The sequence below is a fragment of the Sminthopsis crassicaudata genome, chromosome 3 (assembly GCF_048593235.1).
Source record: "Sminthopsis crassicaudata isolate SCR6 chromosome 3, ASM4859323v1, whole genome shotgun sequence".
In the NCBI taxonomy this organism is placed as follows: Eukaryota; Metazoa; Chordata; class Mammalia; order Dasyuromorphia; family Dasyuridae; genus Sminthopsis; species Sminthopsis crassicaudata.
In genome coordinates, this window is record NC_133619.1 from 333,933,406 (window position 1) to 333,955,029 (window position 21,624).

At 36.7% G+C, this 21,624-nt stretch overlaps 1 protein-coding gene across 1 annotated transcript in view; it reads right to left on the bottom strand.

Moving 5' to 3' along the window:
• Positions 1–21,624, bottom strand: part of ITGB5 (integrin subunit beta 5) — a 192,069-nt gene that overhangs the window by 68,834 nt on the left and 101,611 nt on the right. Inside the window, exons 8-9 of the mRNA XM_074301446.1 lie at positions 20,092–20,181; positions 3,794–3,928 (exon numbers count right to left, since the gene is read on the bottom strand). Coding sequence (XP_074157547.1) covers positions 3,794–3,928; positions 20,092–20,181 — 225 coding nt within the window. The remainder of the gene's footprint in view (positions 1–3,793; positions 3,929–20,091; positions 20,182–21,624) is intronic.

A 21,624-nucleotide genomic window follows, 5' to 3' on the forward strand; every position in this document is an offset into this window, starting at 1 on the left:
GCATACCCTTTGACCCAGTAGCGCTACTACTGGGCTTATATCCCAAAGAAATACTAAAGAGCGGAAAGAGACATATATGTGCCAAAATGTTTGTGGCAGCTCTTTTTGTAGTAGCTAGAAACTGGAAGATGAATGGATGTCCATCAGTTGGAGAATGGTTGGGTAAATTATGGTATATGAAGGTTATGGAATATTATTGCTCGGTAAGAAATGACCAGCAGGAGGAATACAGAGAGGCCTGGAGAGACTTAAATCAACTGATGCTGAGTGAAATGAGCAGAACCAGAAGATCATTATACACTTCAACAACAATATTGTATGAGGATGTATGCTGATGGAAGTGGAAATCTTCAACATAAAGAAAAACCAACTCACTTCCAGTTGATCAATGATGGACAGAGGTAGCTACACCCAGAGAAGAAACACTGGGAAGTGAATGTAAATTGTTAGCACTAATATCTGTCTGCCCAGGTTACATGTACCTTCGGATTCTAATGTTTATTGTGCAACAAGAAAATGATATTCACACACATGTATTGTACCTAGACTATATTGTAACACATGTAAAATGTATGGGATTGCCTGTCGTCGGGGGGAGGGAATAGAGGGAGGGGGGGATAATTTGGAAAAATGAACTCAGACAACCTGACTTCTCACTTAGTAATCCTAACAACAAGGGATAATATTATAAAAAATATATATATAATAAAAAATTATTAAAAAAAAAAAAAAAAAAGAAATGCCATTTTTAAAGTAACTTCTTTCCTCTCATATGAGATTTCCTTTTTCAGAAGTTCTACTTTCTTAAAGCTCTTGCAAAACTAAAGACTTCCTCCCCACTCCCTAATTTTCAGCTTTCATTTGTCTTCAACCTTTGAAGCTAAACATTGTCCTTTTCCCATTCCCCCTCCAGAGGGTAGGGATATCTTTGGATTTGTACTTATTGTCTCAAAAGTCTTGGTACAGTTGTAAGCTTTAACAGCTATAAAAAAGCTTTTAGTGATTTTAATAACAGTTGTAATGAAAATAGCTTTTAATAATAGCTTTTAAAAATAATAAGTGGATTTAATAATAGCTATTTAATATTAAACCTACTTAATAGCTAGTAAAGTTTACAAGTGCACCAAGTCTAAGTATTTCCATCCCCAATACTTAGCACAGTATCTAGCATACAGTAAGCACTTAATAAATGTTTGTTGTCTAGTCTTGTCAATACAGAATACAAGATGGAGACTGTACACCTATAAATGCAGTCCAATCAGATGAAGAAATTAAAACAATTTCTAGTCATATGAAAAATGCTCTAAATCACTATTGATCAGAGAAATACAAATTAAGACAACTCTGAGGTACCACTACATACCTCTCAGATTGGTAGGATGACAGGAAGAAATAATAATAAATGTTGAGGGGATATGGGACACTAATACATTGTTGGTGGAGTTGTGACTGATATAACAATGCTGGAGAGCAATTTGTAACTATGCCCAAAGGGCTACCAAACTGTGCATACCTTTTGATCCAGCAGTATCTCTGCTGGGTGAGTATCCCAAGGAGATCACAGAAGAGGGAAAAGAACCCACATATGTAAAAATGTTTGTGGCGGCCCTTTTTGTAGTAGCAAGGAATGGAAACTGAATATATATGTATATAGGATTATTTGCCATCTAGGGGATGGAGGAAGAAAATTTTGGAACACAAGTTTTTGCAAGGGTGAATACTGAAAACTATTTTTGCATGTATTTTGAAAATAAAAGGCTTTTATTAAAAATAATAAATAAAAATAATAAATGCAGTCCAAGTTTCCTTCCATTTAAGTCTTCAACAATTGTGCAATGTGGCCTGAAGGTTACTGAGTTTTTTTTTGGTTTTTTTTTTCAATTGTAAAGAATGATAAGTATAATTTGCCAAGGTGAGGATTTATTCCAGGAATTGGTTCCCCATGCCCACTTTTTTTCTTTTTTCTTTTTTTTTAAATTAATTTTACAATTATAAATTTTTTGACAGTATATATGCATGAGTAATTTTTTTTTTATAACATTATCCCTTGTATTCATTTTTCCAAATTTTCCCCTCACTCCCTCTACTCCCTCTGCTAGATGACAGGCAATCCTGTACATTTTACATGTGTTACAGTATAACCTAGATACAATTATATGTGTGTAAATCCAATTTTCTTGTTGCACGTTAAGTATTAGATTCCGAAGGTGTAAGTAACCTGGGTAGATAGACAGTAGTGCTAACAATTTACATTCATTTCCCAGTGTTCCTTCTCTGGGTGTAGTTGTTTCTGTCCATCATTGATCAGCTGGAAGTGAGTTGGATCTTCTTTATGCTGAAGATATCCACTTCCATCAGAATACATCTTTATAAAGCATGGAAGTGTACAGTGATCTTCTGGTTCTGCTCATTTCACTCAGCATCAGTTGATGTAAGTCTCTCCAGGCCTCTCTGTATTCGTCCTGCTGGTCATTTCTTACAGAGCAATAATATTCCCTAACCTTCATATACCATAATTTATAAAAGCCCAGAGATGAACTGATGATGCTAATTTCTCTTCCTTCATTTCTCAATGTTTACCATCTTGCTGTTATCTTTAATTCTTTATTCTCCCTCACCCCATGTCTAATTAGTCCAATCATATCACCCCCTAACTTAGTAAACTCTGTTTTGCTTTTAAAACTCTCCATAACCAAATCCCTTCCTAGACCTCTCCATCTCCTCTATATGATATTCCATTTACTGACCCCACCCATTTTCACTATCTCCTTTATCTGGGATGATCGTCCCCCCTCATATGGGCTTCTCCATGGCTTCCTTTAAGTCTCGGCTAAAGTCCTACTTTCTGCAAGATGCCTTTGCCAGTTGTCCTTATTCTTCTCTTGCTTTTATTCTGTGTATGCGTGTATCTTATTTGTACATAATGGTTTGAATGTTGTCTTCCAATGGTGAGGTCATTGGAAGTAAGGATACTTTTTTGCATTTCTTTGTATCCCCAGAGTTTGGCACAGTGCATGGCAATAATGCTCACTGACTTGATTCTATTTGCCAGATCAGCCTCAGGCACTTACTAGCTGTGTGACCCAGGGCAAGTCACATAAGCTCTTTTTGCTTCAGTTTCCCAGTAAAATGGGGACACACTGGAGAAGAAAATGGTAAACAACTCTAATGTCTTTGCCAAGAAAACCCCATGGACAAGTGCGTGGGGTAACAAAGAAGCAGACATGACTGAATGACTGAAGAACAACAAAGAAAGATAAGAATTTAAATTTGACTTCATATAGTTGCTAGCTGTGAGACCTGGGCCAGCGACTTAACCTTTGTTTGCCTTTCCTCAACTGTAACATGGGATAAATAAAAGCACCTACCTCTCACAGGAGTTTGTAAAGATCAAATGAGATAATATTTGTAAAGCACTTAGCACAGTTCATAATATAGAATAATGTCTCAGTAAATATTATTTCCTCTCTCCTGCCTTTTCCATATACTCGGGAATCTTTACATTGAACAATACCCTTAGAATCTAGGTTAAAAATGAAAGGAACAGTGTAAGCCTGAAGGAGACTTACTTAGAGATGTATACAATATATCAAACAATATATCGGTCTAGAGCTCTTTAACATCTCCCAGTGACTGAGGTGGCAGACTAGACCATGTTTAGGAAATTCACAAAGATTCCAAATTGTAGGACAGAATACAAATTCAGAAAAGGACTCAGATAAATTAGAAAAGAGACCAGAAGCTTATAGAATGAAAATCAATGGTTACAAGTATTCAGGGAATGGGAACTTACTGTGTCACCAATTTTTAAGTCTCCGCATTTCCTCTGACCTGGATAGGACAGACCATCTTGGCAGGTGGCTGTGAAGGTAATGCCAAGATCCTCAGGATTATCCCAGACAGACAGTTCTACTTTAGACCTGATGCTCTGAAAAAGGAAGATGAAATAAAATCAGGTTAGCAGAAAAGACAGGGGAAGTTATGTCACTTTCACGTTACTTATTCCTGTTACATCTTTTCTCAGCATTTTAACAAGGCTAAATTCTACCTGCAGCAGCTAGGTGGTATAATGGATAGACTCAACTTCCTGAGTTCAAATTCAACCTCAGGCATTTACTGTGTGATCTTAAGCAAGTCGCTTAACCCTGTCTGTCTCAGTTTCCTCACTTGTAAAATGGGAAAATGGAGAAGGAAATGGCAAACCCCTTCATTATCTTTGCTAAGAAAATTCCAAATGGAGTCACAAAGAGTTAGACATGACAGATAAACAACTGAGCAACAAATAAAAATTATGCCTTTCAGGAAGTTCTCCACAAAGAACTTCTCTCATCACCCAGCCAGAAGGGATTCTGCTTATGAAGTCAGTGTGGTGGTACAAAGAACTGTGATTCTGAAATCAGAGAATCCATATTCATAGCCTGTTTTTGATGTTCACTAGCTGCATGGCCTTAAGTAAATCACTAATCTCTCCTATCCTTTGATTTCCTCATCTGGGGAAAAAAAATGGGGGTTGGACTAAATGGTCTCTCAAGTCACTTCAAGTTCTAATCTAAGACTTTTTCCTCTTTTGTCTTCTCATGATACTTATACATCTTGCTTTCCATTAAATTTGTATACTTGTTATCATTTCAATTGTATGTGACTCTTCATGACCCCATTTAGGGTTTTCATGGCAGATACTGGAGTAAACTGAAGAAAACAAGGTTAAGTGACTTGCCCAGGTTCATACAGCTAGGATGTGCCTGAGGCCTGATTTGAATTCCAAGACTGGCACTTCTATCCACAGCACTATCTAACTACCTTTTCCATACTTATACTCTTCCTCATTAAACTACAATCTCCTTAAGGGCATGAATCAACTTTGTATCTTTCTCCCTGCAAAAAAGAGTTCCATGAACAGAGTATATGATCAATTATTGAACTGAAAGTTATCATGTTGTTGAGCATAGGCTCCAGGTTTATGTAGCTTCCTTCAACCCAAATACTGTAATTCAAGGAAAGAGAATGACAACTTAAACTTGTAATCTTCAACAATCTGGTCTGAAAGCACCAATTCAATTATAATAAAAAAGTACATCGCTTGAGAGGCCAGCATGTGTGGCAAGGTAGATCAGGAGACTTTTTCCCAAGTATAAGCGACGAGCTTCATTGGGGATATAAGTTCCATAAAATCATGAATGCTAAATTTTGTTCTACATTCCTCAGCAAAGATGAGAGGGATATAGCTCCTGCTCTCAAGTACCTTACAACTTAATTGAGAAAGGGATAAATTTTGTGCACTAAATATAATTGGGGGGAAACCCTTAAAGACAAATCGACTATCACTTGAAGTAGCACAGATATAATTTTAAAATAAATACACTGGTTCTTATGATCCATTATGGCAGAATAGCAAAAATCCTGGTTCCAGAGTCCAAGGATCTGAATTTAAATCCTTTCTCTGTTCTTTCATGCCCTAAAGTTTACCACTATGAAAATGTTGATATGATTTGAATTTTTGTTGCTACCATTAACTTCTTTTAGATATAATTTGCCTTTGACATAACTTCAGTAGTGAGATAGCTTTAGCAAAGGGTTTAGGAACTATTCTTGAATGCATCATACTCAATTGATATTCCCAAAGACTGAACCCACACAAAACATAAACAATACTGAATTAATAGGCCTGTCTTCCCACAACCCAACATTGATCATTGCTGTTTTCTGTCACCTCTGTTAATTTACATGCTCAGTAATTTGCATTTCTTTTTGTTTCTCTTATTTTTTGGTGATTTCAAGCAAGTTTTCACTAGGGTCATTTAGAGTTTTAAGATCTATAATTCTATAACCTTTTGGAACAGCAATGTGGTACAGTGGATACAATGCAGGACCAGGAGTCAGGCAGTATTTTCTTTTCGAGTTCAAATCCGGCCTCAGACATTTCCTAGCAGGGTAAACTCTGTTACCTCAGTTTCCACATCTGTCAAATGAGCTGGAGAAAGAAATGTCAAACTAGTCCAGTATCTTTGCCAGGAAAACCCCAATGGGACCACAAAGAATCAGACACAACTGACCAAGAAAAATAATCTCAAAGACACAAACTATAACTATCCAGAAGTTGCATCAGGGTAAGCTAACTGAACAATTCTGTAATCAGAGCTACTATGGGTTGTGGAAACAGAGACATTAATGACTCTTTTTAAACTTTAAGACAAAAAGAAAATATGTTTTAAAAATATCTACCATGCATTTCCCTTTGTTCTGATTCTTCTTTCGCAACATGATTAATATGAAAATATGTTTAATTATATATATTATATATGTGTGTGAATGCTTGCCATCTTGGGAAGGGGAGAGGAAAGAGAGTAGGAGAAAAATATTTGAAACTCAAATTCTTATAACAGTGAATATTGAAAACAACCTTTACATGCAATTGGAAAAAATAATATTAAGTGGGGGGATTCTAAGAATATTCTGAAGGTATTCTAAGAATACTTTTCATCTACACTTTATGGATTTTGTATGTAACTCTTTATATACATGTTGTCTCTCCCATTAGAGGGTAAGCTCCTTGGGGACAAGAGATTTTTTTTTGTTTTAGTTTTTATTTTGTATTTCCAGAATTTAGCATAGTGCCTGGCACCTTGTAAGTGTTAAAATATTTGTTGACTGACACTGATATAAAGGGAAGGGATATCGAAGTTATTTTGGAGGAAAAAAGAGATCATTCAGGAAAATAGCCACATTCAGGCTGGGGTCTTGTGGAGTATGAGTTAGAAAATGACATAAAAAGGAAGCATAAGCCTTCATTGCAGGAGCCACTGACTTCCCCACTCATAGCTGCTCCTCATTTTAATAATCCTTTATCCATCATTTCCTTTCAGACATATTGCTGCCTTAGCTCGAAAATCATCCTGTAATGGGAAGGCTAGCAGGAACATGCATATCCTTGTTTGTTGTACCATCATTTTCAGACATGTCATACTCTTAGTAATTCCATTTGGGTTACGTTTTTGTTGTTGTTGTTGTTTTTGGACAAAGATTCTAAAGTGGTTTGCCATTTCCTTCTTCAGCTCATCTTACATATGAGGAAACTGTGTCAAACAGGGTTAAGTGACTTGTATACCTACAACATAAGGAAACTTGAGGACAAAAGGACTCTTCTCAAACTTTTAACATTCCCTTCTAAGAAAATGCTTCTTAACATCAAAGAATGTGAGAGCAAGAAGGGAACATAGAAAGAATTTGGTGAATCTGACTTCCTTATTTTCCAATGAGGATCAGAAAAAATCTTTTGCAGACTAAGAGAGATAAGGTTATATAGTTAATTAGTAGCATCCCCAAGATTAGAACTGAACTCTCTAATCTCGTCCAGTTCTGCTTCTTGAAAAATAGAAAAAACTATTTACACTAGTACCTGGATACTCGGCTCTTATTTGAAAGACTGCTACTCTCTATAATGGCTTCCTCCTTTCCATCCCCACCCCTACTTCCACTCTACCTCTATCTCCTGCTCATAATACCTTTCCCCATTTACTGTCAGCAACCACTCTAATAAACAGATGCCTTCTGGGATGATATGTGGATGACAACAACTTTTAACAGAAGTGATATCATCAAGTTACAGGATAAGACGCGCATTTTTAGACATAGCCTAGGAATTTTTCACTTGATCATAAATATTTGTTATTTGTTTTCTTTTTTCTCAATGGAGGTAGAAGGAAGGGGTAGAATGGGGATAGAAAAAAGCATTGATAAGCAGGACAGCTTTGAAAGTTGAAAGTTGTATTACATACTTAAAAAGAGATGCAAATTAACTGCACATATCTAACCTACATCAACTTGCTTTACCCTCTCTCAATGATGGGGAAGGAAGAGGAAGAGAAAGAAAATGGAACTCAAATTTTAAAAAAGTAAAAAACTTTTTATATATAATCAGGAAAAATAAAATATTCAAAAGAAAGAAAAAGAAATGCCAACTGTTTAAAAACAAAAAGATGTCTAGGATCAGATAATATGGCTGAAGATCTATGCTCAAGTTTATTTATTTAGTCATTATCATAATTTGACCCTGAAAAACCATGGTCAAATGATGGTAAGAAATATTTGTCGAACTTCCTAACAGTTGGACAGCCCTATATAAGGTTGTGTGTATGTGTGTGTGTGTATTAATGGAATGAAGATAACAAAAAAATATATCAAGTCCCCATCCCGTAAGGATTTATGGACTATATGTCAGTTCTACCTAAGTAACTCTTCTATTATAAGGAGCAGGAATGCTAAAGGGTTCAATTGAGATAAGGTATATAAGAAACTCCCCAAAACTAAAAGTGATACAGAAATACTAGCCATTATTATTACTGCAACAATTATTTTTATAATAAAAAAGTTACCACAGTTACCATAGTTCCCAATTTTGTAAAAAAATTTAAAGTGTATCCAGAATTTAAGTTTATCTTGCTGAGTAAGACAGTGAGTAAAAAATTGAATCTGTTCTTAGCCACTGACTTAGGATGGAGCTAGTTCAGTACAACTTTCCTATACTACTCTCAACATTCTGTTTATATCTGGTGAGAGAAATGCAGAAATTTTGAGTGGTAATAGAACTTTACCATTAAATTCAACTTGAGGCTAAGAGTGGAAAAAAGGTAGGGTATTCAGACTCCTTGTAACCCAGGAAAACTTTTCTGAGGTTCAAAGTTTTGGGAGAAATCAAAGCTATGCTTTCAAAGGTATGTGGAGTTCCTAATGTAGCTGGACACTTTTTAAAAAAAAATTAATAATAGCTTTTAATTTTCAAAATACATGCAAAAATAGTTTTCAACATTCACCCTTGCAAAACTCTATGTTCCTAGTTTTTCTCTTTCATTTCTCCCCACCCCCCAACAGCAAACAATCCAATATATGTTAAACATATACAAGTCTTTATATATTTCTACATTTGTTACACAAGAAAAATCAGGTCAAAAAGAAAAATAAAACATGAGAAAGGAAAAAAAAAAAAAAAAGCAAGCAAGCAAACAAAAACAACAAAAGGTGAAAAGACTGTGCTTCAATCTATGTTCAGTCCCCATAGTCCTTCCTCTGGATGGAGATGGATCTTTCTATCCCACATCTACTGGAATGCCTTGAGTCACTTCATTGTTGAAAAGAGCCACAGAGTTGATTATCAAATAATTTTGTTGCCGCTGGGGGCAGCTAGGTGGCTCAGTGGAGAGAGCACCAGCCCTGAATTCAGGAGGACCCAAGTTCAAATCTGGTCACAGACACTTAACACTTCCTAGCTGTGTGACCCTGGGCAAGTCACTTAACCCCAGCCTCAGAAAAAGAAAAAAAAAAAAAAAATTTGTTGCCGCTGTATACAACGCCCTCTTGGTAGCTGAACACTTTCTATGCAATTTGTACTCTTAAGTGAGTTGCTCAGAGCACTGAGAAGTTAGGGGTTTTACCCAGAGTCCCACAGTCAGTATGTGTCAGAGATAAAATCTGAATCCATGTCTTCCTAACTTTAAGGCCATCTCTTTATCTATTAAGTCTCACTGCCTGTCAAACTTAAAGAATTCAAAATGGAATTTCTGGATCTTGTTATTGCTTTGAATTACATCATTAACCTGGTGAGGGGCAGACAAGAACAGAGATCAGACTATCTCCCCAACTTCCTTGGAGAAAATTTAATCTGCTTTAAAGATTCCTGGATTTCTTATCAGAAGTGATATTCCTATGGCAGAAATTGAACATATAATTCATACCAATTGTTTTGGGTTTATTCCAAACCTTTCAGTTCCAGTTACCCAGAAATTATTTAGCTTCACTTTTAGCTTCAAGGACCAACTCCAGTTTGCTATTCAAGTGACTCCTACCAGGCTGCTCTCTAAAAGAAATACCCATAAAAGAGGTCTCATTCATCATGGCAGCTGGAGGAAGTTATGGTCAAGATGTTATAGGTTTAGAGGCTGCTAAGTACTGAGTCAGATTAGGACACAATTGTCTAAAGACCAACCAAGAGGGTGAGTGGAAATAGACTTTATGATAATAACAAAAAGACAGAAAAACATTCACTTGAACAAAAATATACCAATGGTTTTCAGCATTACCCTCAATATTCAAATCCTTGTCTAATCCTCTAACCTTAAGGAAAAAAAACAAAAAAACACAGTGATATTTCATTAAACAATGATTTCCTTTTCTGAATTCCATTCAGTGCCTTACAAAACTATTTATGTCTGTCTGTCTGTGCATTCATGTGGCCTATAGCTTAGATCCAGAGAAAAGACATTCATTCTTGCTACTGGTAAATACGCTAAAGAGTTTCACAATTCTTTGGTCATTACTTGGCACTTTCTGAGCTTAAAGGATTGGTCACACTGTAAGAAAAATTACATACGTAAATCAAAGTAGTGAATTAAAGATTTTGCCCTTCATAAAAGAGGAGACTCGAGTCTGCCAAAATAAACTCCAAATACATCCTTTTCCCTCTCATCATAACCCAGCCAAAGGCCACATCAATTTTCTCCATTACATTTACTCCAACAAAAATGTTTTTAAAATATCCCAATAAATTACTTTCCAGCAACTTAGCAGAGGTAAAAGACTACACCCATACTTAGTCATGCATGCGCAAGTCACTACAAAATGCACTGCAAAGCTTCTTAGGTTTTAAAAGAACACAGAAATATAAACAGTCATATAAACAGCTCAGAGTACAATTTAACCCTGGGATGGAAGAGAACAAGCAGCAAGATTAATTAAGTGTAGAATAACAGAAAAGTTAGAGGTAGAAGGAATTTTAGAGTTTGTCTAGCTTAATGCTCTCACTTTACAGGGGAGAAAGCAAAGTCACAGAAGTAAGGAGCCACAGCTATTAACCAGAAGAACCAGATTTGATCTCAGGTCCTCAGATGCTAGGTCAGTACTCTCTGTACTATACCACATGGTCACTTTCTGAGTATTGCACACTTCTGCAGCTAGTTGAATTTTAGACTATACATATACACATCCACACTTAAAATGTTGTACCACTTGGAAAAGCACAAAGGTAATTCAGCATCAGAATTTCCCTTTGATGGAGATTAGAAGCAAAAAAATTCAGGTGGTTTTGAGGCAGCCTATGCTAAGGATAAGAGCACAGGATTTGTAAACAGAGGACCTATGTTCAAATTCTAGCTCTTTTACTTGCCCATTGTTACCCATGTATGCTTAAATACATTATTTAACCTTTATGAATCTTATTTTCTTCATTTTTAAAATTAGGGTATTTGGAAAAGGTGGCTCTCCTACTTATAAATCTACACATACGGAGCACAACCATTTACACACACACACACACACACACACACACACACACACACACACCCTAAGAATTTTTGAAGCTTTGCAATCTACATTTAATATTCATCAAAACTACCACTAAACTATTTGTACAAAATTTTTACAGCAGCTATTTTGTGGTGGCTAAGAATCAAAAATCAAAGGGATGACCACTAATTGGAGAATGAGTAAACAAATGATAAAGCAGAATTCAGAAAAACTTAGAAAGATTTGCATGAACTGATGCATAATGAAGTTTATAGAATGAGGAAAATTATACACAGTAATGGTAATCTTATTCAATGAACTGTGAATGACCTAGCTATTTTTATCAGTACAACGATCCAAGATAATACAAAAAAACTAATGATGAAACATATTATCTGCCTCTAGGGAAAGAACTGATATAGTTTGAAGCATGCTACTTTTCATTTTTTTCCCCCATCTTTCCCCTTTATTCAAGTCTGCTTATTATATAAATGACTAATATGAAAAGGTTTTACATAACTGCACATGTATAATCTCTAAATGATTGCTTGTTGTCTCAGGAAGGGGGAGAAAGGAGTGAGGGATTTAATTTGAAACTCAAAACTTTAAATAAAAATGCTAAAAAAAATTGGGGGAAAACACTGGCACTGGATTCCTATAGTCTGCCAAGCCACTGTTAATAGATAATGTATGAGCCATCCTCAAATTATGACTGGACTGTATACATGAGTTCATTTGTAAGTCACTCTTTGGAAGTCAGCTTCCCACAGAGACAAAGTGGTAGCTGGGATGCCAGCTGGCTCATGGAAGCCTGTTCAATCCACAATGCAGCTGAACTATAGTCCTATTAAATCTAATACTATACTTTCTCATTTTTCAATGGAAGAATATATTACTAATTCTAAAGTGGCAGTGGCAGTGAGGTTGTTTAGTGAATAGAGTTCTGGGCTTAAAATCAATAAAACTGAAGTGTCTCAGAAATTTACTAGACATGTGACCATGAGTCTCTCAGACTCAATTTCCTCATGTGTAAAAATGAGAGATTGAGTCAATGGAAACCATTAATCAAATATCTAGTATGTGCAAGACCTGAGCCATAAAGGAAACTAAAGAGGCAGAGGTGAAGAGAGGGTATGAGAGATAGCTTACAGAAATGAAGACAGAATGCTGAATTGAGAGTAACGGGTATATTCCAATTTGACTGGATCACAGCCTCCAACAGACAAAAGTTCACTTTAAGCATTTTGCAGCCCCACATTTCAGCACTTAATATCACTCATCAAAACTGCCACTGAATCCCTACAATTCTCCAAGTCACTGCTAATAGATAGTGTGAGTCAACTTCAAATTGTGAATGAGTCACATAGAGCCTCCTTCAGATATAGGAGTAATATAAAAGAAATCTTGTGGGAAGATTTAGGCATTTCATTTACCTTGAGAAGCAACAAGGAAAGTAAATAGTGGAGTTCTATGGTCAAACCCATGCCTTGGCGAGATTAGTTTGACAACCATGAGAGAAAAGAGGAGAAGCAGAAAGGCAATTGCCTTTTATTAGAAGGCTAATAGTCCAATTGCTTGATAAACAGGTTCCCTACATAGATCTGAGACGTTATGGAGGTGAAAACACTAAGACTGGGCAGTTTATTGCATGTTGATAGTAAGGGAGAACAAATAATCAAGAATGATTCAGAGATGGTAAAAGAAATAGGGAATTCTGGAAAAGATTATCTCAAAGGGAAGAAATAGTGATTTCTGTCTTGAATCCCGAGATTTTTTACTATGCTATATACTCTAATCAATTTCCACATAGCAGAAGCAAAGAAATCTCTCAGAGCAGGGAAAGCAACATTTTTTCTGGTTGCTATGACTAATGGCTATTGCTGGCATCTTTGGTTTGGAAGATGAGATAAACGGAGCCATTTCCAAGGTTCTAGGGTATTTTGTTTTGTTTTGTTTTGTTTTAACTTCATTCTATTGTTTTATGTAATTCAACATAGAGCTCTGTCCTAGCTAGTGGGAGAAATATAAGCCAGTACCTGCCTTACAAAATTATAGCATGTAACACCAAATTGTGATACCAATATATTAAATAGGATTTTTAAAAATGACATAAAAAGACACAAGAGAGGTACAAGTTGAGTGTTCTGAAAAGCCCAAAGGAAAAACAGATCATTCTTGGCAAAGATTCTGGTCTTGTGTACCAATTCTTCCTATTCCTATGGAAAAGAGCATCAAGGCAGAGATTTCACTCAGTTTGAGAATTCAAGTCTGTGCATCACACCAAAGCAATCAGATTGTTTTTACTACTTCAGAATTCCAGAGAAGTAAATAGACAAATAGAGAGGGAGACCAACAGATGTAGGAAACATGGGAAAGGAAAAAAGAATAATAGGAGGAGCAAATTAAAAACATCTATACCTATTTTACAATATTAAAAAAAAAACATTTCCTAACTAAGGCCTAGGACTGTAATGGCAAGTTCAGAGACTCATTTGTTAAGATTTTTGTAAAGGTCAGTATTCTAAGCTTGGCTCCAGAGAAGAAAAAAATACGTTTTCCTCCTTTCAGTACAGGGTTGGGAGACTATAGGTGTGAAATATCATGTACACTGTCAGAGAGTCAGTGTATTGTTTTGTTAACACATTGGTTTGTTGTTTTTTAAAATCCATCTCAGGGTAGCAAAAGAAGTGGGATACATTCATAAATGAATATGCTTTAACATACAAAAGCATCATTGAAAAATTAAGGGGTTAAAAAAACACAAATCCTGGAAAACAAAGGTCAGTCTTGTCCTCAAAAATGGAAGTATTATATCATGAAATATGATTGTGGCTAGCTGACAGAGCCTTAGTATTAATGAAGCCAAGAATTTGTGTTGGAACTTTGTTGCGGTCTGGTTACCTTCACAACCCCAGTTTATACTTTTAAACCCAGTCAGCTATTTTGTGTCATTGACCATGGTTAAAGGGTGGGCATGCAGACTTGATCTAGGCTCAATCCTACAGAAAAAGCCAAAAACACAAACCCTCCTGATAGTTGAGAAACATCATAATTGTATATAAACAACTGGCTTTCTGCACATGAATGTACATGTTGAACATGTCAAATTGGGGCTATTGGTGCTTCAAAAGAATATATTTTCCTCCTAATCCTGTTAACTATAATTATGGGTATATCCAGTCTATTCTTTGGAAAAGAATGTCAAATAACCAGTTTTAATAGCTACATTAATCACGCATCTCTGCAAAGTACCAGAAGTTTAATAACCAAACACAGATTTCCTCTAACTATCCCCCCTCCCCTGCAGGAACTTAATTTTTTTTTCCTGATTAAAAAGTATTTTTTTCTTCTACCCTCATGAAACAAAACAAATTCCTATTTTAACTATGTCTAAAAATAAATATCTTATTCTGCATCTGGAGTTCTTTCACATCTCTTTCAGGTCTATTCCTTAATGTATTTTCTCAGTTGTGGTTGGTCATTGTATTGGCCAGCTTTCTTAAGTCCTTCAAAATTTTTTGTGTCTGTATGATGTTGTTATTGTATAAATTATTCTCCTGCTTTTGAACTTTACTCTGCATCAGGTCTTTCCCAGGTTTTTCTAGAAACATTCCTTTTGTCATTTCTTAGGGTACAATGGTTTTCCATTACATTCATGTTCCCTGCCTTATTCAGTCATTGCCCAATTGAAGGGGCTAGTACTCTCTCAGTTTCTAGTTCTTTTCTACTATGAAGAGCAGGTGTGAATATTTTCATACAAGTCTTTTTCCTCTCCCTCCCTCCCTCCCTCCCTCTCCCTCTCCCTCTCCCTCTCCCTCTCCCTCTCCCTCTCCCTCTCCCTCTCCCTCTCCCTCTCTCCTCTCCTCTCCCTCCCTCCCTCCCTCTCTCTCTCTCTCTCTCTCTCTCTCTCTCTCTCTCTCTCTCTCTCTCTCTCTCCTCTCTCTCTCTCTCTCTCTCTCTCTCTCTCTCTCTCTCTCTCTCTCTCTCTCTCTTCCCTCTCTTTCTCTTCTCTCTATCTCTTTCTTCTCTCTTCTCTCTCTTTCTCTCTCTCCTTCTCTCTCTTTCTCTCTCCTTCTCTCTCTCCTATCTCTCTCTCTCTCTCTTTCTCTCTCTCTCCTCTCTCTCTCTCTCTCTCTCTCTCTCTCTCTCTCTCTCTCTCTCTTTCTCTCTCTCTCTCTCTCTCTCTCTCTCTCTCTCTCTCTCCTCTCTCTCTCTCTCTCTCTCTCTCTCTCTCTCTCTCTCTCTCTCTCTCTCTCTCTTCCCTCTCTTTCTCTTCTCTCTATCTCTTTCTTCTCTCTTCTCTCTCTTTCTCTCTCCTTCTCTCTCTTCTCTTCTCTCTCTCCTATCTTCTCTCTCTCTCTCTCTTTCTCTCTCTCTCTCTCTGTCTCTCTCTCTCTCTTTCTCTCTCTCTCCTCTCTCTCTTCCCTCTCTTTCTCTTCTCTCTATCTCTTTCTTCTCTCTTCTCTCTCTTTCTCTCTCCTTCTCTCTCTTCTCTTCTCTCTCTCCTATCTTCTCTATCTCTCTCTCTCCTTCTCTCTCTTCTCTTCTCTCTCTTCTACCTTCTCTATCTCTCTTTCTTCTCTCTTTCTCTCTCCTCTTCTCTTCTTTCTCTCTCTTCTATCTTCTCTCTCTATCTCTCTTTCTTCTCTCTTCTCTTCTTCTCCTTCTCTCTCTTCTCTTCTCTCTCTTTCTTCTCTCTTCTCTCTCTTTCTCTCTCTCCTCTCTCTTCTCTTCTCTCTATCTCTCTTTCTTCTCTCTTCTCTTCTCTCTCTCTTTCTTCTCTCTTTTCTTCTTCTTCTTCTTCTTCTTTTCTCTCTCTCTCTCTCTCTCTCTCTCTCTCTCTCTCTCTCTCTCTCTCTCTCTCTCTCTCTCTCTGTTTCTTGTTTAATCATTCCTGTAGGCAGCTCCATAGTACAGTAGAAAGGCCTTGGAGTCACAAAGACTCATTTTCCTGAGTTCAAATTCAGTCTTATGACATTACTAACTGTGTGACTCTGGGCAAAAATATGTTTGCCTCAGTTTCTCATTGGGAAAATGGGCTGGAGAAGGAAGTGGAAAACTAGTCCAGTATCTCTGCTAAGAAAACTCCAAATGGGATCACCAAAATTGGGACATGATTCATCAACATCAACAACAACAATAACAAATCATCTTCTTTGGATTCAGGCCTAGTAGTGCCCTTGGGATTCTTTGGGAGGGAAATTCACCAGGCTCTTTATAACTACTCTGAAGACTAAGAACTAAGAATTTCTAGAAAATACAAAGACCTCCTTTCCCCATTCAGAACTCCAGTCTTCATGCAACCTAAGGAGTCACCAGGTGTTCACTGGTCTGATCCATCCTATTATTGTTCAAATTCTGATGATAATGCAAAGGATATCTTATCACTTCTTAGTTTAATCCTCCTCTGTAGAATTTCCCCCCCTAGTTTTTTATTGTTTTGGTCTTCTTTCTCAGCAATTAAGAAGTCAAATAAGTGTAAAGTCAGTCAGTCAACAAGCATTTATTAAACATCTATGTGTCACACACAATACTAAGTACTAGGAATACAAAGAAAGGCAAAACCCATTTCTGCCCTCAAAGAGCACAGTCTAATGGATTTTAGCATCAGAGAACCTGGATTCAAATCCCACTTCTGTCATTTACTCCCAAATAGTCAAAACTCCTAAACTATAAAATGAGGGGTTGACTTAGATGATGAGGAAGCTTGTGTCCATTCTTATATCTATGATCCCATGAACTACAAGAGAAACTGTGTTAGAGCTCCACCAAAAAATGAAATGGTCAAAGCGTCTCCCCAAGGACACAGATAGAAATTTTCTTACTTAACACAGGTTTAAGAATTTTGCTGGCCCAGCTCCTCACTACAGCTCTTCAAGATGATTTGTTCTCCAGAAATTGATTTCCTAAATAACCCAGGACCATCTAACTTAATAGGTTGGAGTGCTTTACTCATACTGTCACTGAAGTTTCCTCTCATAAAAAGTAAAAATAAAAAAAAGAGAGAGAAGGGGAGATGAAATCCATGAGAGTATTAAGTGAAGGCAAACCTGCATTTGAACTTGCTGACTAAAGAGTGTTTAAAGAGCACTAAGATCTTCTTGCATGATGGGAAAATTGAGAGACATCTCCACTCCAAATTTCATATGGACTGTTGTGCCCTGTGGGAGAATCTTCTGAGCTCAGACTGATCTGATTAGCCACAGTTGGACACACAGTCCCTTGAATCCAACATGGTAATGTCTGAGAACAAAGGACAACCATTACCAACTCATTTAATTCTATAGTTAATATCTTTTGTGGTGATTTGGTTTCCAAGTTAGCCCACAAAATCTACTCATCCCACAATGTGCTTGAGTTACACCTAATGGCATGCAAGATATTGCTTCTACAGGAAAATGCACTTTAAATTACAGCTCAGGGTTCCAGAAACAGGTTGTTCCCTTTCTTCCTGAGCAATGGGACTGAGCAGGCTCTTAAAGGAGTAAAGGGGGAGGAACAGTAGCCTGAAATTTTTATTGTTAAATCAGTATTACTTGAAGTGGAGTCAGGTACTTTGTGGAACCAGCAACTTAATTCCTTTTAAAAAGAACAACTAAGTTTTTAAATTTTTAATTATTCTTTTTTTTCCCCAATTACACATGTAAACAATTTTTAAATTCTCTTCCTCTTTTCCTCCCCTCTTTCTTACCATTGAGAAGGCAGGCAAACAATCACCTTCCTAAAAAAGTCAATCACTCACGGTGGATTGTGGAAATTAAAATTTGTGGAAATTGTGGAAATGAAATAGAAGGTAAGAGAGTAGTTGTTTCCTAGAATAGTTTGACAAAAGCACATTGCTTATGGAATTAAAAGTTCCAGATTTGAATCCTGCTGTTTCCAGAGAATGTGGTGAGTGTGGACTCCCTTCCCCAAGCCCTGCCAGCACAGAACAACTCCTGGGCAATTTTTCTAGATTACTATCATGGACTTACTTTACTGTTATTCTTCTCTCCCTCTTACAGCTTCCTTGACTCTGGGGCAGTTAAGAGAGGAGCAATGAGGCATATCTGGAAGCAACAGCTGCCATGCATTCTCAGGGGAGGAGAAAGGTCAGAAGATACATTTCTAGCCAAATGCTTTCTTTTTTCTCCTCAATATTGTGTTAAATCACCACAAAAATCTCTCTTCTCCTTTCAGAGATCAATAGCAGGATCAACCTCAAGGACAGGGTTAAACAGGCAAAATTCCTCAGTCAAGATGGGTTCTCTGAGCACTCAACCAAGTGCCCCAAGGACATTCCCAGCTACAAGAGGCATCCTCATTGAAATTCCAAGAAGAATAGGAGAAAACTGTCCTTAAATTTCATGAAGGAAATTAATATTTATTAGACACCTGTCGGGCCCTGTGCTAAGTATTTACAAATATTCTCTCATTTGATCACCACAACAGGTAGGTGTTATTGATGTAATAGAGCTATGTCTCCCAGATCTTTGTGGAGGGTGGGCCACCTGGCCTGGGGAAATTCCTAAAAATGATCCCCACCCTCCTACCTGGTTCCCACAGGAATCTCCCACTTCCCAATTGATCTGGGAATCACTTTGGTATGGGAAACAATCATCGCCATTTATTGATTTGAAAATTAGCCCCTAAGCATTCCCTATCTCCAAACCATAGAAGGCAAATAAAAGACAATATTCTATGCTCAAACCTTTGCAAATTTAGTCTGGAAATGGCCCACTGAAGAAATTGTTTCTCAGTAAAAATAAACCCTTTTTTTTTTTCCCCCAAAAAAAACCTTGCCTGCAGATCAGGACTATGACCGGCCTGGGGACCCTGTTGTCAGGACTTACCATTATTAGGGTATCTCTCACCCCTTAATACTCCATTTTATCTTCATTTCACAGTTGAGGAAAGTGAGTCAGATAGAAATTAAAAGACTTGTCTAGGATCACACAGTTAAAATATTTTGGAGTCTGAATTTGAACTCAGGTCTTCCCATGCTTAATTTACTGACAGTTGAGACTCCAAAAAGAGTTCTTCACAAAGAATCACAATATAACAACTCATTTATGGAACAACTATGGAAAGAATATTGATTCCAAAGTCAGAGGTTCAGATCTTGTCTCTTGACACTTAGTGATTGTGTGACCAAGTTGCTTGAGTGTGGCGAAATTGCTTAAGTTCACTGGGTTTCAGTTTTCTCCTCTGTAAAATGAAGACTAGATAGACTATAAAAATCCCCTCAACTCTAAATCTACACAGTAGTTAAACTCTGAGATTGGTAATGGAAGTATCGTTATCCCATTTTATAGATGAGGTCCATCAGGGCTGTGACTTGCTTATGTTAAGTGTCAGAGCCAGAATTTTCATCTAGAGCTCATGTTTCCCAGTCCACTATTCTTTCCACTACAGCAGAGGGAGAAATAAGTAGAATGGGAGAGAAGAAACATCTGGAGAATCTGTTACTTAACAATTTCTCTTGTTACAAGGAGTGTGTTATTCTTTTTTTCATGGAGGTAGGAGGGTACAGATAGGAAAGCTAGTAATAATGTTACTGGGTGCAAAAAGAGTTACTAGAAATTGCACAGAAAAGAATAGAAGGAAATTTAAAGAGAGAAATAGAATAACTTTGAAAGTATCACATTGAATTTATTATATGCTTTTTTCAAAAAAACAAGGAGTTTCAAACAATAGATTCCTGCTTTCACATGCAGCCCCTTTATTCCTGTTCTACTTTCTATTTAGAAAGGCTTTCCATTTGGGTATTTATGAAATTCATTGAAAAAATGTTAAAAGAGAATTTAGAAGGAAGAAGGAGGAAATTAAACAACTTACATTGTATGCATTAACAATCAACTGGATAATATTTCTGGAGTCAGCATGTAAAATTTCTACAGTAGTTCCAGGTATTAATGCTGTAAAATTCTGTGAAAAGAAAAAAAAAAAAAATGATTACAAGGTGTTTTTTTTTGGTTTTTGTTTTTGTTTTTGTTTTTTTACTTTTGTTTACTATGCACAAAAGAATACTCATTGAAACACAATGAATTGAAGAAATTCCAATAATACTTGCCTCTGCCCATTCCCAAAATCATTAGACAACATTTTCTAACAATAAAAACTAAGGCAGAGCAGTAGAGTTAATGAAGGCAGGACAAAAAAAAAAAAAAAAAGAACATGTTAGTGTTTGGGAAAGTCTAGATATGTAGAAGAAAGAAATGTTTCTTTTACATATACAAAAAACAAAGCAGTTAGGTTTATTGAAGAAAAATGGCAGCATCTTCTCACAGGGAAATAAAGGAGGGCAACATTATTTCTGGGATTATTTGAGTGAGGTCCGAGATGATCCCTTCAAGACACATGATTCTTTGAAACCTTAAGACACCATCTTTTACACTCCCAGCATCTTCCTGCAATTCCACCTGCTATATCTTAATACAGTTAAGGTTTATCAGAACAGATCCCTGACTCTTTGCTTAAAATCCAAATGAAAACATTTCTAAGAGCCTTAGGTGCCAATACTTCTCTCTTCAAGGGCAATTCAAACAAATCAATAAAATTCTACTTCCAAAAAGATCTCTGGATATCATGTAAGTGAAATTTTTGGATGAAATGTTGGATTAATCTGAAAGACAAGCCTTATTCCTCTTACTGATTTCTGTATCAGTATCTAAGGTATCATCCAAGTATAGTAACACTCAAAATTCAGCAGGCTACATATTGATTTTTCCCCCATTTCCTTGACTAATATAATAGTTAAATGAAAGAGTTCACGGGAAAACCACTTAGAATAGTGTTTTTTAAAATTCTTTTTTGTTTAATATATTCAGAAAGAAAAATAAGACTTGATCCCCTTGGGAAAAAACAGTACTGAAGGAGTAAATTGCCAAGACTCTATTTGGCAAATATGCTACTCAGTGTTAAAGATCCATTGATCAGAAAGGAGAGGAAATTAAACTAGTCATGTGAACTAAAGTTATGAAAGAGTGGGCAGGAAAGGAAAACCATTTGCATGGATACCATCCTTTGTTTGGTTAAATGAGACCTATGATTTCACTGATATAGTGAACTGCATGACAAAAAGTTGCCTCCACTAGTGCAGATTGGCATCTTCAAGTTTTAAAAAGTTTTTCAAGGATATCAAGAGGTTATGTGAACTTGCTTATATATACAACTTTTAACTGTCAGAGGCAGGACTTGAACCCAAGCCTCCCTGACTTAGAAGTGAGGAATCTAGCCAGTAGGCCACACCATCATTTTAGGATGTTATTTGAGGCAGGGCAGAAAAAAAATATATATTGGTTCTTGGGGCAGTCTAGATATGTAGAGGAAAGATGTTTATTCTCCCACATATACAAAAAGCAAACAAAC